The sequence below is a fragment of the Leucopleurus acutus genome (genome assembly GCF_964270905.1).
Source record: "Leucopleurus acutus genome assembly, chromosome: X".
Classification (NCBI taxonomy): Eukaryota; Metazoa; Chordata; class Mammalia; order Artiodactyla; family Delphinidae; genus Leucopleurus; species Leucopleurus acutus.
Window position 1 is genome coordinate 6,937,422 of NC_139148.1, and position 12,388 is coordinate 6,949,809.

The window sequence follows — 12,388 nt, forward strand, 5'->3', positions numbered from 1 at the left end:
CCAGTCTGCCAGCTGCCCACCCCGCTGGGCGTGAGCTTCCCAGAGGCGGGAACCTAAGGAAGGCTCCCAGCAGGGATGGTGGAGAACCTCCCCCGGTGGGAGAAGCAGCCGTTGCTCACCTTGTCCCCAATGTGTTCTCTAGATCTGGAGTATGAAGCAGGATACGTGTGTTCATGACCTTCAAGCTCACAGCAAAGAGATATATACCATAAAGTGGAGTCCCACCGGGCCAGCCACCAGCAACCCCAACTCCAACATCATGCTAGCAAGGTAAAGGGGAGACAGCCCTCAGCCCGGTCTCGGTCCCTAAAAGTAGCCGTGCTCACTGTGGCTGAGCCAGCAACATGGCCGGGAAACGTTATTCATATCCAGAGAGCCCAGAAAATATTGCCAAGTTGTCTTCCAAATGTGCTTACACCCTTCCAAAGAACGGAGAGGTGGCTGATTTTGAGAGGGCCCCGAGACATAAATTATCACATGACGGCTAACTTGAGGTAAGGACGGTCTTAACCATGAGGCTGGTGAGAGGAATCAATATATGTCCAGGCCCCCGGCACTTTGCTTTCCTGATGGAGAAAGGAAACAATTCAGCTTGGACCTCGGGCTAGGTGTACTTGGTTCAACTTGGAGCTGCAGGTGGTGAGAATGCTGAATGGTGGTAAGGTCTCCCCAGCCGCAGCCAGATCTGACCTAACCGTTTATACAGTGAACGCCCCCCTCCCGCCAAGACACCAGCGTTGGAGGCAGAGGAGTGGCTAGTCAGCCAGATGCCAGCATTGAGAAGAGTGGTTGTAAGTCACCACAGTGGCCTCCGCAGAACTACCTCACTTAGGCTGCGGTCAGCAGACTTGTCCCCGCGCCCATTGGACCCCATGCACGATACAATGTTCCAATCCCAGTATGATATTTTAACAGGAACCTTTAGAAAAACAAACTAAAGAGATTCTGAGGCTGAATTTCCGGATTACTTAGGGGTCCGGAGACCGTGATCCAACAGAGCATGGGTGTGTGTTTAGCTGTTTGGCTTGGGAAAGACCAGGCTTGCAAGGAATGTTTCCCTGCCAGGAAGCAGGAGTGGGTTGGTTCTGTATAGGTGCAGAGAACAGGGTCGTGGGGAGAAGTGGCAGGTGGCATGGCCCTCCTATAAATGAGGGAGAGCCCTCCGTCTTTGTGGTGTAGCTGTGGGGTGGACGGCCTCGCCCGGCAGCAAGGAGTCTTGTCACTGAGAGGACCGACCCCAGGCCACCTCTTAGAAAACACTGGACGGAAGTCCCACATCGGCTGAAAGGCCGATCCAGAAAGACACGAAGGCTGTTACTCTCTTATTTCAAGTAACTGTCGTGAAATCCACTTAATTTTCTTTATAACGTGGAAGGTGCTTTGTATCACGTGGCACCCGTTACGAGCGTAAGCGATCGTTCTACTTAACGAGCATAGAGGGACATGCTGCTGCCTGGAAGCCCCTGCAGAGAGAAGGAGCGCCGGGTGAAGCATCTTTGTGCTGTGTACTCTTCTTTCAAATTTGGAAATTACTGAAATTTGCAGCTCCCAGGAGTGCGATTGTGTATTTGGATGCAATTAGATTTTAATTCTGTACTCGCTCGGTTTGGTATTTCCCCAAATACGGCTCTCAGCACTGTTTTAGTTGGCAACGATAGATGTTGTGTTGGAAAGTTGTGGGAGCACTTTAGAAAATGTAGTGAATACAAAAGTACGTATCATTCATATCTTAGAAAAACACACAGACAAATGAGTGTGGACGTCAGTTTGTTTCCCTCGTAACAGCACCCAAACAAAGGAAAAGATTTGTTTTACGACCGTGGCTTTGTTTTCAGTGTATCTGGTTCACGGTTTAGAAGAGGAAGGGTGTACCCGCTTGTTGTCTCTCGAAACGTAAGAGCCAGGAAGGGAGAGCAGCGCCCGCTGTCCGTGCCGCGTCTTAGGGAAACAGTCGGGACCCAGCGTGTGTTGTGGTGACGTTTTCTCTCCCATCTTTCCAGTGCTTCGTTCGACTCTACAGTTCGACTGTGGGACGTGGAGCGGGGTGTTTGCATCCACACACTCACCAAACACCAGGAACCAGTCTATAGTGTAGCTTTTAGCCCCGACGGGAAGCACTTGGCCAGCGGCTCCTTTGACAAGTGTGTGCACATCTGGAACACTCAGGTAATTCCCTGGTTCCCACTGCCCACTCCTCTCCAGAGGGAGCACCCCCACAGTCGTGTTTTTGGTGGCCCACGCCCGGAACGGCAACCAGGGAATGAGTGTGTGCTCAGGAATGCCTCACCTCAGACGCGGAGCCGTGACACAAACCCCAGCTCCCCGGGTGGACCCCAGACCCGGTGCCATCTGCCCTGTGTTCCGTGGGGGCAGTCGGTCTTCCCCGCCAGGGACGCCCATCGACTCGTTGCTTTTTCTGAGTCCTTGGTGGGTAAGCCTTCCACCTGCCCCTTCCTTCTCTTGGGCATGAGGAGTCACCTTGGAAGATCGTAACCCAGTCATCTTCCCACCCGAGACGCTGCCCTGTGGGTACTGAGGTGTAGGTCAGAAGTGTCATTCCATCCGAGCTTTCCAGGGGGAACGGCCGTCCGGGGGGAGGCCAGCCCTGACCGCCTCTGCTCCACACCAGCTCCTGTAGCTTCTTCAGGGAACAAAATCAAGGACCATGGGGAATATTCGTTGGCTGTTGTCATGGCATTTTGATTTTTTGAAGGGAAGTGTTTTATGTTTGGGTAGCAGCAGGAATGTCCCTGTTGGTTATGCTGTCACAGAAGTAAAAGGAGACGGGGTTTGAGTATACTGGGCTCTTGTGTCTCCTGCTAATGGAAGAGGGAAATGTGCTATGGGAGGGATCACTGCAGACAGCCAGCAGTCCATCCTGTGTGGCCTCAGGATGGATGAAATGGCCTCTCCTCTCCTGGTTTTCTGGGGTTTTTTTGTTTGTTTGTTTCGTTTTGTCTTTTGTTTTTGTATTTTTTGGCCGCCCTGTGCAGCACGTGGGATCTTAGTTCCCCGACCAGGGATTGAACTCGTGCCCCCTGCAGTGGAAGCGCGGAGTCCTAACCACTGGACCGCCAGGGAAATCCCTCCCCTCCTGTTTGTTCCCACGCTCCTTCCTGATTCCTTTAGGCCTGGGTGGCATTTGGATGGATGTACTTTCTCAAGCCCGCTCCCCCTTGTGGCTGGTGCAGGGGGGGCGGTGCGGGAGCCACGTTAGCTGGCGGGGCGGGGGGGGGGGGGGCCCGAGGGTGGTCCACTGAGACCTCAGGCTTCCCAGGAGCCGCCTCACGTGCTCATGTCTTCTCCGCAAGTAAGAGGCGACGGCGGCCCTTACGTGGAGCCAGCCTGGTGCCGAGCCCAGCCTCAGAGCCTCAGATGGGCCACCCGGAAAACAGACATTAGCGTGTAGCCGTCTGTTCATGGAGCTCTCGCTGGAAATAGTGATGGATGGATTTCTGAAATGACATCATCAGTTAGATAACTCCTGCTGTCAGCAAGTCATTAAATCATTTTACCCCTTTATTTACTTTTTTTTATAAGTCACAGAACTCTTCGAGACATGTCGAGGGTCTCTTTAATCCTCAGTGCGATGGACGCCTTCTCTAAATATAAACACACGCGAGATCTTGTTGACGTGCCCCTTCCCCAGCTGCCTCAGTCCCCCTGCCACCCTCGGTCGCTGGCCCCCGGGAATGACCCCTGGGAGGCGTGACCTCGGCTGCAACATGTTTAGGTCGACTCCGTGGGCTGCCGTAGGTCAGCTGTGCCCCCCGTGGCAGCAGGTCTGAGAGGCGCGTTACGGCCACTGAAAACTCCGTTAGCTTCTATGTTTGAACGTTTCTGGCTGACACCCTGGGGGTCCACGTCGGCGCTCTGCATCGCGAGTGATGGTGGCTTTGCTTTGCAGAGCGGAAGTCTCGTCCACAGCTACCGAGGCACCGGCGGCATCTTCGAGGTGTGCTGGAACGCCCGAGGGGACAAAGTGGGCGCCAGCGCGTCGGACGGCTCCGTAAGCAGCACCCGTAGTTTCCTGGGGGGCGGAGGGCTCGGCGGTGGAGACGCGAAAAGTCAGACCCCTGATACCCGCGGGGGCTTCCGGCGCTGTGGTGGCCTCCGAGCGCCGCGGCCAGTGTGTTGGTGAAGGAAACTGCTGGGCCTCTGGGAGCAGCCGTCTCTCTGACTTCCTGAATGGCGTTTTCTCGGTGAAATTGGTGGTCCGCAGCCGGGGTGATTCTGCCCCTGGAGGACATCTGCAGCGTCTGGAGGCGTTTTGGGTGCCACCGCTCTGGTCGGGGGGCTACTGGCATCTGGTGGGCGGAGGCCAGGGCTGCTGCTCAGACCTCCTGCAGGGCACAGGACGCCCACAGGAGAGACGTGACCGGCCCCAAGGAGCGCAGGTGCCGAGGCTGAGAAACTTGGTCCTGCCTTGGCTCCCAGCCTGCTGGGCCCTCTGCTGATAAAGGCCCGACTTTGCATTCCACGGGTCTCCGGGGTCCCAGTGGCCCTCTGCTGATCCCCTAAGATGTCTAGCTTTTGGATTCACGCCTGCACTTGGAACTGCCATGAGCTGTAGGGCAGGTGGCAATGGGCTGGCTGGCCAGATGTCAGCCCGGCCCCCAGATGTGTGCTCAGGCGTGCTTTGCCCTCTGCCCTGCCGTGTCGGTGTCTGGTCTGCGACACCCGCCCATGGCTGTGGCCACCCCGTTAGTTCCTAGCATAGCCCTTGACCTGGCTGTTCCCCTCTGTCCTGTTTGCCTGGGGTTGGTTGGTCAGATGCTCAGACGTTAGTCTGTCGTTAGAGATGCTCTGAACCCTCTCTACTGTGTACCAATAAAACTTTGTCAAAAGTGGGTAACAGGCTGGATTTGGTCCACGGGCCGTTTGCCATCCTCTGCTCTAAAGGCGTCTTGTGTCGTGTCTCAAGATAACAGGAACTTTCTCTCTCCTTCCAGGTGTGTGTCTTAGATCTGCGAAAGTAAACACGAAGTATTTTAGAAACAAGAAGAGAATTCTAACGGACCAGCAGTGAATGTGTGGGGTTGTAGCACTATTCAAACACGATTCTGTCAGCTCCAAAACTGTATGAACTTGACCTTAGAGTGTACTTTGAAATCAACTCATCCCTGGCCACAGGAGTCTCTATTTTTTTGTAATCTTTATCAAGAAGTTTAAAACAAAAACATACACACAGTCATATCAAAGGGGGAAAAGAATGGTTTCCACCTGGAACATTCAGCCTGGGAAGCACGAAGCCACCAGCTAGACGGTGCACGGTTTGGTTTCCATCCAGAACAGGCTCTGATGGCTGAGAGGAAAAGAAAAAAAAAAAAAACTGTGCCAAAAAGAAAAAGAAAAAAAATGCTGTGATAAACCAAAAGGGGGGTGGGGAACTCCTCACGTGGTGGGTTTTTTTTTTTTTTTCTTCCTAAAAATTTGGACACTACAGTTACTCTCACCAGGATGTTCAAAGACCAGTTTGTACGGATGACACGGGCAGCTTTGTAATCCCAACACTTTCTATTTTCTAGACTCTTTGTCACGTGGTTTTTCTATGGGCTGGAATCCTGTCGTCTGGGGGCCTTGGGTCTGAGGTGGAAACTGTTTTGGGTTTGTTGCTTCTTTGCTGATGTCGCCTGCCCCCTCCACCTCATTCCTTCCTTCCTTCCTTCCTTCCTTCCTTCCTTCCTTCGTGGTCTTGATTGGCATCACGCCCTCACAGAGTCTCTGACGGGCGGGGCTTTCTCGCCCTCCCCTCCCCTCCCCTCCCCTCCTCCCCCTCGCGCACTCTCTCCGCCCCTTCCTCATAGTTGCTTCCCATCTTAGGTCTCAAGGGCACTTCTGGCGCATAATAAGTGCTTTATGTAAGAAGGCAGGGCAGGGGGACTTTTTACAGGAGGAAGAAAAAAATAAGTGACTTATAAGAGAAAGAACCCAGAGTATTTTTGGAGAAAAAAAAATATTTTTATGTTAAAACAATTTTAAAATCCTAAAATGGCCATCAGACATAGAGAGCTTTGTGTGCTTCATATTTAAAAAAAAAATAAAGTTTAGGAAGACACAGGCAGGGTCTGAGGTAGCTTTTTCCCTTCACTTTCAGCCTGTCGAGAGGCAGTGAGGAATCTGTGTGGGAAGGGGCCAGCTCTGGGGTCGGCGTTGGGACTGTTCTACGGCCAGAGAGGAAACTCCGGGCCCTTCCAGCTCGAAGACGACCTTGGCGTGTTTCAGGGTGTGTTGACCACATAGTAGGCGGCAGGAGAGACCTGGAGAAGCGTGCCTTTGGACCCAAGAAGTGTTCCCAGGACCAGTGGCGTGGAAGGGGCCGTCACAGCTGTCCACTGGGCAGGATGCCGCCTGGCATCGTTCGGGCCGCGGGGCCACCTGTGGTCCCCCCACCAAGAGCACCTCGGCCGGTCCTTGCACAGCTGACGGGATGGGCTCCAGGATCTCACTGGGTCTAATATCAACAAAAACAAACAGGGAGAGAGGTTTTCGGTCCTGAAGGTGAATTCCGTAGGTAGAGTGTCACTAATAATTTCTGTCCCCTTCATAGTTTCTTCCTCTTGCAACAGAGGAGGAGAAAGGTTTTCTTTTTGTAATAATGAATCTTTTTACTGTTTTTAAAAAATTAAACGTGGCTTTGTGTTCCTAGAGGAGTTTTCCTTTCATTGGATCAGGTGACCTTTGTACTTTTGTTGTCGTAACCCGACGCTGACCCATCTTTTAAATTAGCAGCGGGGGAAGCCGCGGAAGACAGGGCCTCTGGGTTCATCCGTCTTCCTGCAGCCACAGGCCGGGATGGGGCAGGGGGCCGGGCCCGGGGGGCTGGCGGCAGGCAGGGTGCAGCCGTGTGTGTGTGTTCCAGCAACAAAGCCCGATGTCACTTAGAGGGTGCTGTCTGTCCGTGGAGTCAAAAGCTAACGGGCAGAGCAGACCAGGCCCTCCTGCAAGCCTCGGGTTGTCCCGGGACCAGCCCCGCGAGCCAGAGTGCATTCATCTTCCTCGGATCATTCATGGGTCTCCATGGATCTGCGAGTTATTCGAGCCCCGTCTGCAGGAGACCAACACGTGCCCTGGTTATGTGGGAGCGGAGCGTTTTACCCGGGATCTGTTGCCTGAACTCTTGGCCTTTAAGAAGATCAGAGTCCTCCAGGGTCTCCACTGCTGTCTGTGGAGATGGCAGACGTCCCCGGGCGCACTGGTAACGCCCTGCCACCAAGAAGGTACTAGGTTTGGGGTGCAGCGTGGGGGGATCTAGACGAACACCATCTGGACCCCCTCACCCAATGGAAATGTGTCACGTCCGCAGGCATCCGCTGTCCAGGGCCAGGACACAGTTTGCGTTTGACGAGCCAAAGCCTGCTGGACCCCCTCACCCAATGGAAATGTGTCACGTCCGCAGGCATCCGCTGTCCAGGGCCAGGACACAGTTTGCGTTTGACGAGCCAAAGCCTGCTGGACCCCCTCACCCAATGGAAATGTGTCACGTCCGCAGGCATCCGCTGTCCAGGGCCAGGACACAGTTTGCGTTTGACGAGCCAAAGCCTGCTGGACCCCCTCACCCAATGGAAATGTGTCACGTCCGCAGGCATCCGCTGTCCAGGGCCAGGACACAGTTTGCGTTTGACGAGCCAAAGCCTGCTGGCGGGTGAAGACGGTCGGTTTGCGACACGATGCTCGCCGGACGGCCGGCACCCAGGGTCTCCAAGCGCCGACTCTAGCCTCTTAATAAATCTGAACCAGTTGGGACTTGCCGGGCTGGAGCCGAGGGCCGTGAGGCCGCTGACACGGGGGCTCGATCCCGGGCCTGGCAGTGACCTGCGGCTAAGGAAGGCAGACCGTCCGCGTTCCTGGCGTCCTCGGCCGGCCACTGGGAGGGAGCCTCCCAGGGGCCCCAGGGAGGCAAGACGAGGAGGCAGCCAGCGCCCCTGGAAACCCGTCCCCACTCTCAGCAGGACGGCAGCCGTGCCCTGAGCCGCAGACGCTGCTTACCAGCTGCACCGTGCCAGCCAGCGCTCAGCGGACGCGTCCCTGTCATCGGTGCCCCGTGGCTCGTGTTAGCGTTGGACGTCGTCTACAGCTTCTAACACTTGGAAGTAAAAGCTTCAGTCTCGGTGACCAAATGGGACCTCGATTCTGAAAGCAGGAGTAACACAACGATTCTCCCCGGGATTTTCGGTTGGGTTTGCGGTGACTGAGAACTCATTCTGCGCACACCTGGGAAAGGGATGCTGCCCCACGGGGCACGTCTGACCCCACGTGACACCCAGAACGTGACGTTCGTGTTGTCTTTCTAAAAATAGATCTTGGAGCCAAGTGAAGTGCACTTTGTCAAACGTAAGGGTCTGCTTTTGTTCCTTGTTGTTTTCCCTTTTAACCTCTGTTCCACCTTTTTCTTTTCTTAATCGTGTTTCTTGTCAAACGCAGAACCGTTCCTCCCGCCGCTCACTGAGGTGAATTCTGGCTTCTGCGGATTTTATTGTCTGTGTCAGACGTGCAGCCAGATGTGCTTCTGTCCGCGTTTTCCAGATTCTGTTCCATCCACACGGCCCCCGTCTCGTGCTCCCACCCGCCCCTCACCCTCACGCGCTCCCAGAAAGAGAATCACCTTGTGCGTCGTAGCTCATTTGTTTCAAGAGAGAATCAACAGATCGTATTCAGTGTCTTGAATAAATTGCTCTATTTTGATAGAGAACTTGGTGGGTGTCTTTCTTCGTCTTGGTCGGCACCTCTGGGGCCCACGCTGACACCCCTGAGTGTAGATGGAGCTCTGCGTTTTCTCCAGAAATAAACGGGAGGGCCGCTTTCGGGGTCGCGATGGCAGGAGGGTCAGCTGCCCCGTTACGATAGAAAGGGAGCATGCTTTTTAGTACGTTTCCTTTGTGTTACTGTGTTTCAGGCTGGCTGTTGTAGAAAGTCAAAGCGGATGAATTTTCTCCTGTCGAGTGGGGTTGGTTTGCTGGGAGTTGGAGTTCAAGGATGAGCTTTGAGTAGTCAGCAGAACCTAAGGTGGTAGGATACTGGTGAGCGGACACTGGGCACGATGCCGACAGACATCTGGAAACGTTGACCGGAGTCTGCTCTGTACCAGCCGCGGCCAGGTGTTTCCATTGACGCCACTTTCGTCAGTGAACGGATGTGACGTAGTTGAATTGAGCCGCTGTCCCCGTGGTAGGCAGACGCAACGAGACGGGCTGCGTTTGGCTGTACACATGGGTCACAAAAGAAGGTCGTGGTGTCGTTTCCTCTAATCGCAGCTCGATCCTGGGCTGGAACAGAGCCAGGGGCTGGCCCACCCCTTCCTCCCTCTGCCCCAGTGTTGTCTGGGGTTCAGCCTTGCCTGGTTTTGCTTTTCTCTTTTTTAAGTCTTGCCAAGTTGACCAAGCGTGTTCCCACGTGGTGGATTTGGGGTGAAGCTCTGAGCACCCCAAGCCCTGCTGCTAAAGCCACGGGGAGGCCCCGGGGAGACCTTTGTAGCAAGCACAGTGGGCTTGCACGGCCCGGGGCAGAGCTTCCCGGGATAGATGCGTGTGGGACGCGGGCTCTGGTGGCTTCAGCAACGATGCTGGTGGCATATTCATAGCTTCGAAGGGGTTTCTTTGTGCTGTGAAGGAAACTGGGTTGAGTCCAGATTGTCCAGCTTTCATCCTCAGATGCATGGAACCGATTGCCGCAGTGATTCTAAAAATGTTTGTCCGTCGAGGCTCCCACTTTATTTCGGGAACCCAAGTTTCCCCTCACTGCGCAGAGACCTTTTTTTTTTTTTTTTTTCCCGACTGCCCACATCTGGGTGCTGTTCCTAAGGGTCCTTGAGGTGCTCCTTATATTCACGGAAAGGTTTCTGTGCACCTGTGGGTGCTGGTGGTGGTCACTGTTGGTGGCAGCCTGCAAATCACTTGGTGAGATGCATGAAAAGGGCTGGGAGAGGGTGGGAAGCAGATAACGTACCCTTACAAAAAGACGCAGAAGTGGGTGGAATGTTGTTTTTCTTTTTCTTCCAGTCTGGCTCGTTTTTCTCCCAAGTGTCTTCATCCATTTGCAAGGTAAGCAAAGGAAGACGCAGCTCCACCTGGAGGACCACGTGGGGGTCGCGGGGAGGGGGACCCGTGATGGGGGAGGGCTTGGGGAGCCTCGGGGTGGGGGGAGGGTGGGGGGCAGTACCCATGGTGGAAGGAAGCGGGGACTGTTACAGTGTTACCTTCTCCTGAAACTTGAAGTTAAATCCTCTGGGGGGTGGGGGACTCCTATTAGGAATATACTTACCCTAGAGCAAAGTTCTTGAGAGAAACGGCCACCAGAAAACACAACTGTAAGCCAGGAAGAGGGTATCTTTGGAATAGGGGCAATAAGTAGACTCATTTAAACGTTTCTTAAGGTGTGGGAAATAAACTGGCCAATAAATTGAAATCAAACAGAAGCCACCTGATAGGAGCAGGCTTATCTCTGCACCCAAGCTACACTCCCAGCTACACCTGCCACGTGCAAACTCCTGGCTCTGGGTCCCAGTTCCCTCCCCTTTTCAAGAACCTTCCCATCTCCCATCACCATCGGTTCCTCTCCCCTAGATCTTTCCGCTTATCGTCCCAGCTACCGTCTACAAAACAGTAACATAGCAGCCCCCTGCGGCAGCCAGCCTTACACGGAAGTTGCTGAAAGCCAGGTGTGGTCTGTCGTGATCTGCTGTGCTCGCTTGTTATTCCCCGGAGTGAATGATAGCATCTCTGTCCCCAGTGCCCAGGTGTAGCTTAGGGCGTGGCACGTAGCCACGGGAAGGTATCCACTCACCGGCTCACTCTGCCTCCATCCCAATCGAAACCACCCTGCCAGCTGTGACGCTGACACCCCATCTACTGAGAGAGGTCCCTTTAACCAGATAGTCACAGCAGCCTGAGTTCTCACGTGCAAGCTCTGAACCTGACTGTGGCTAATGTAAAGCCAACAGAATGGGTGAGGATGACATTGAACACCTCGGGGGGGAGTCTCTGGAGAACCAGGCTTGGGGGCCGTGTTCGGCTGCAGGATTGGGCCCATACACATAACACCGGGTGCAGACGCGGCGCTGGGAGCTGCCCACACCTTGATACTGGACACGGCTGGCCCCTGAAAGCACACCCCGGATGCCTTCCAAAGCAGACACACCAGCTGCCGACCCCTTTCCAGCAGTGCTTCTGCACGGCCCATGGCCTTGGGCACAAGCTTCCAGCTTAGACTTGGGACACGAATCTGATTTTCTGCCAGGCCCATGCTTTGCTCTAGCTGCGAGGGAGCCTGGGAAAGTGAGCAGCTGGCAGCTTTGCTCTAGAGTGGGGTTGAGGCTGTGCCTCATTCAGCATGGGGAGTCCTCAGAGGACGGGCTTCTGATGCTGCGGGCAGATGGAATGTCGATGCAGAGATTAAGAACGCAGATGACACCCGGGAGGTTCAAACTCCTTCACACCTGCTGGACGCTTTGGGTCAAGGTGGCTGGGACGTCGGTCCATCTTGAGGAGCACGCAGCCCTGGGTACCACGGTCACAGTCATAGGATGCCCTGAATCCATCTGCGGCCACGTGACTCCAAAAACACAAATCCAGAAGCATCCTGGACAGCTTTTCTAGAGCAGGATGGAGTCCTAGGCTTGATATAAACGAGGGTCACATGGCAGAGCTGACTGCAGTGTCCTGAGGAAATGGTGCCCTGCCTTTCGATAGACTTACCTAGGTGGCTTGCGTCTCCAGGGAATAGTATACACAGGATTTTTGCCCCCAGATATATATAGATATAGATATATGTGTGTGCACATGTATATGTTCAGTATCTATAGTATACAGATTTTATGAACAGCCGACCGTCTGCACTGCCCATCCCCCGGCCAGCGGCTCCCGCGGATGCGGAAGACCCCCCACGGGTGTGGACCAGGGCCTCTGGATTTCGAAATCGTGCGGGTCCTAGAACAGATCTCTCATGGATATCAAAGGACAACTCTCTATATAATTATATATGTGTACTTTATATATGTAATCTATATTTCAGCTGATGGAAAGATGGAAACGTAGGCAATGATCTGAGCATAAGTCAGGTCCCAAGGATTCCTTAGACTCAAGCATTGCTCAACACAACGTGGGGACCGAGGGCTAACTTGCCGGTCCAAGCCTGTCCTCCGCTGCCCCCTAGTGGTGGATAAGGAGCTTGCTGTGCAGCTGCTCCTCAGCGCTCCGTCGGTCCTGCTGCCTCTTCTCGTGGCCTTTTGGCATCATCACTATCTGACTCAAGAGCATTCTCTGGAGGTGCTGTTCAGACAGAATCCAAGGCAGGCTGGGAGCTCGGACACAGCTCGTTTATTAACTTTTCCAAGGACCTGGGTCTGGCATTTACATTACAGCCAGATCAGAAAAACGAATGTCAATGGAGA

General features: G+C 54.2%; 1 protein-coding gene across 2 annotated transcripts in view; it reads left to right on the top strand.

Annotated features, from left to right (window-relative positions):
• The window catches only part of TBL1X (transducin beta like 1 X-linked), a 228,298-nt gene extending 220,948 nt beyond the window's left edge, over positions 1-7,350 (top strand). For both annotated transcript variants that reach the window (XM_082864435.1, XM_082864436.1), the window contains exons 14-17: positions 143-270; positions 2,001-2,166; positions 3,908-4,009; positions 4,953-7,350. In XM_082864435.1, coding sequence (XP_082720561.1) covers positions 143-270; positions 2,001-2,166; positions 3,908-4,009; positions 4,953-4,979 — 423 coding nt within the window. In that variant the 3' untranslated portion in view covers positions 4,980-7,350. The remainder of the gene's footprint in view (positions 1-142; positions 271-2,000; positions 2,167-3,907; positions 4,010-4,952) is intronic.
• Positions 7,351-12,388: the final 5,038 nt, after the last annotated feature.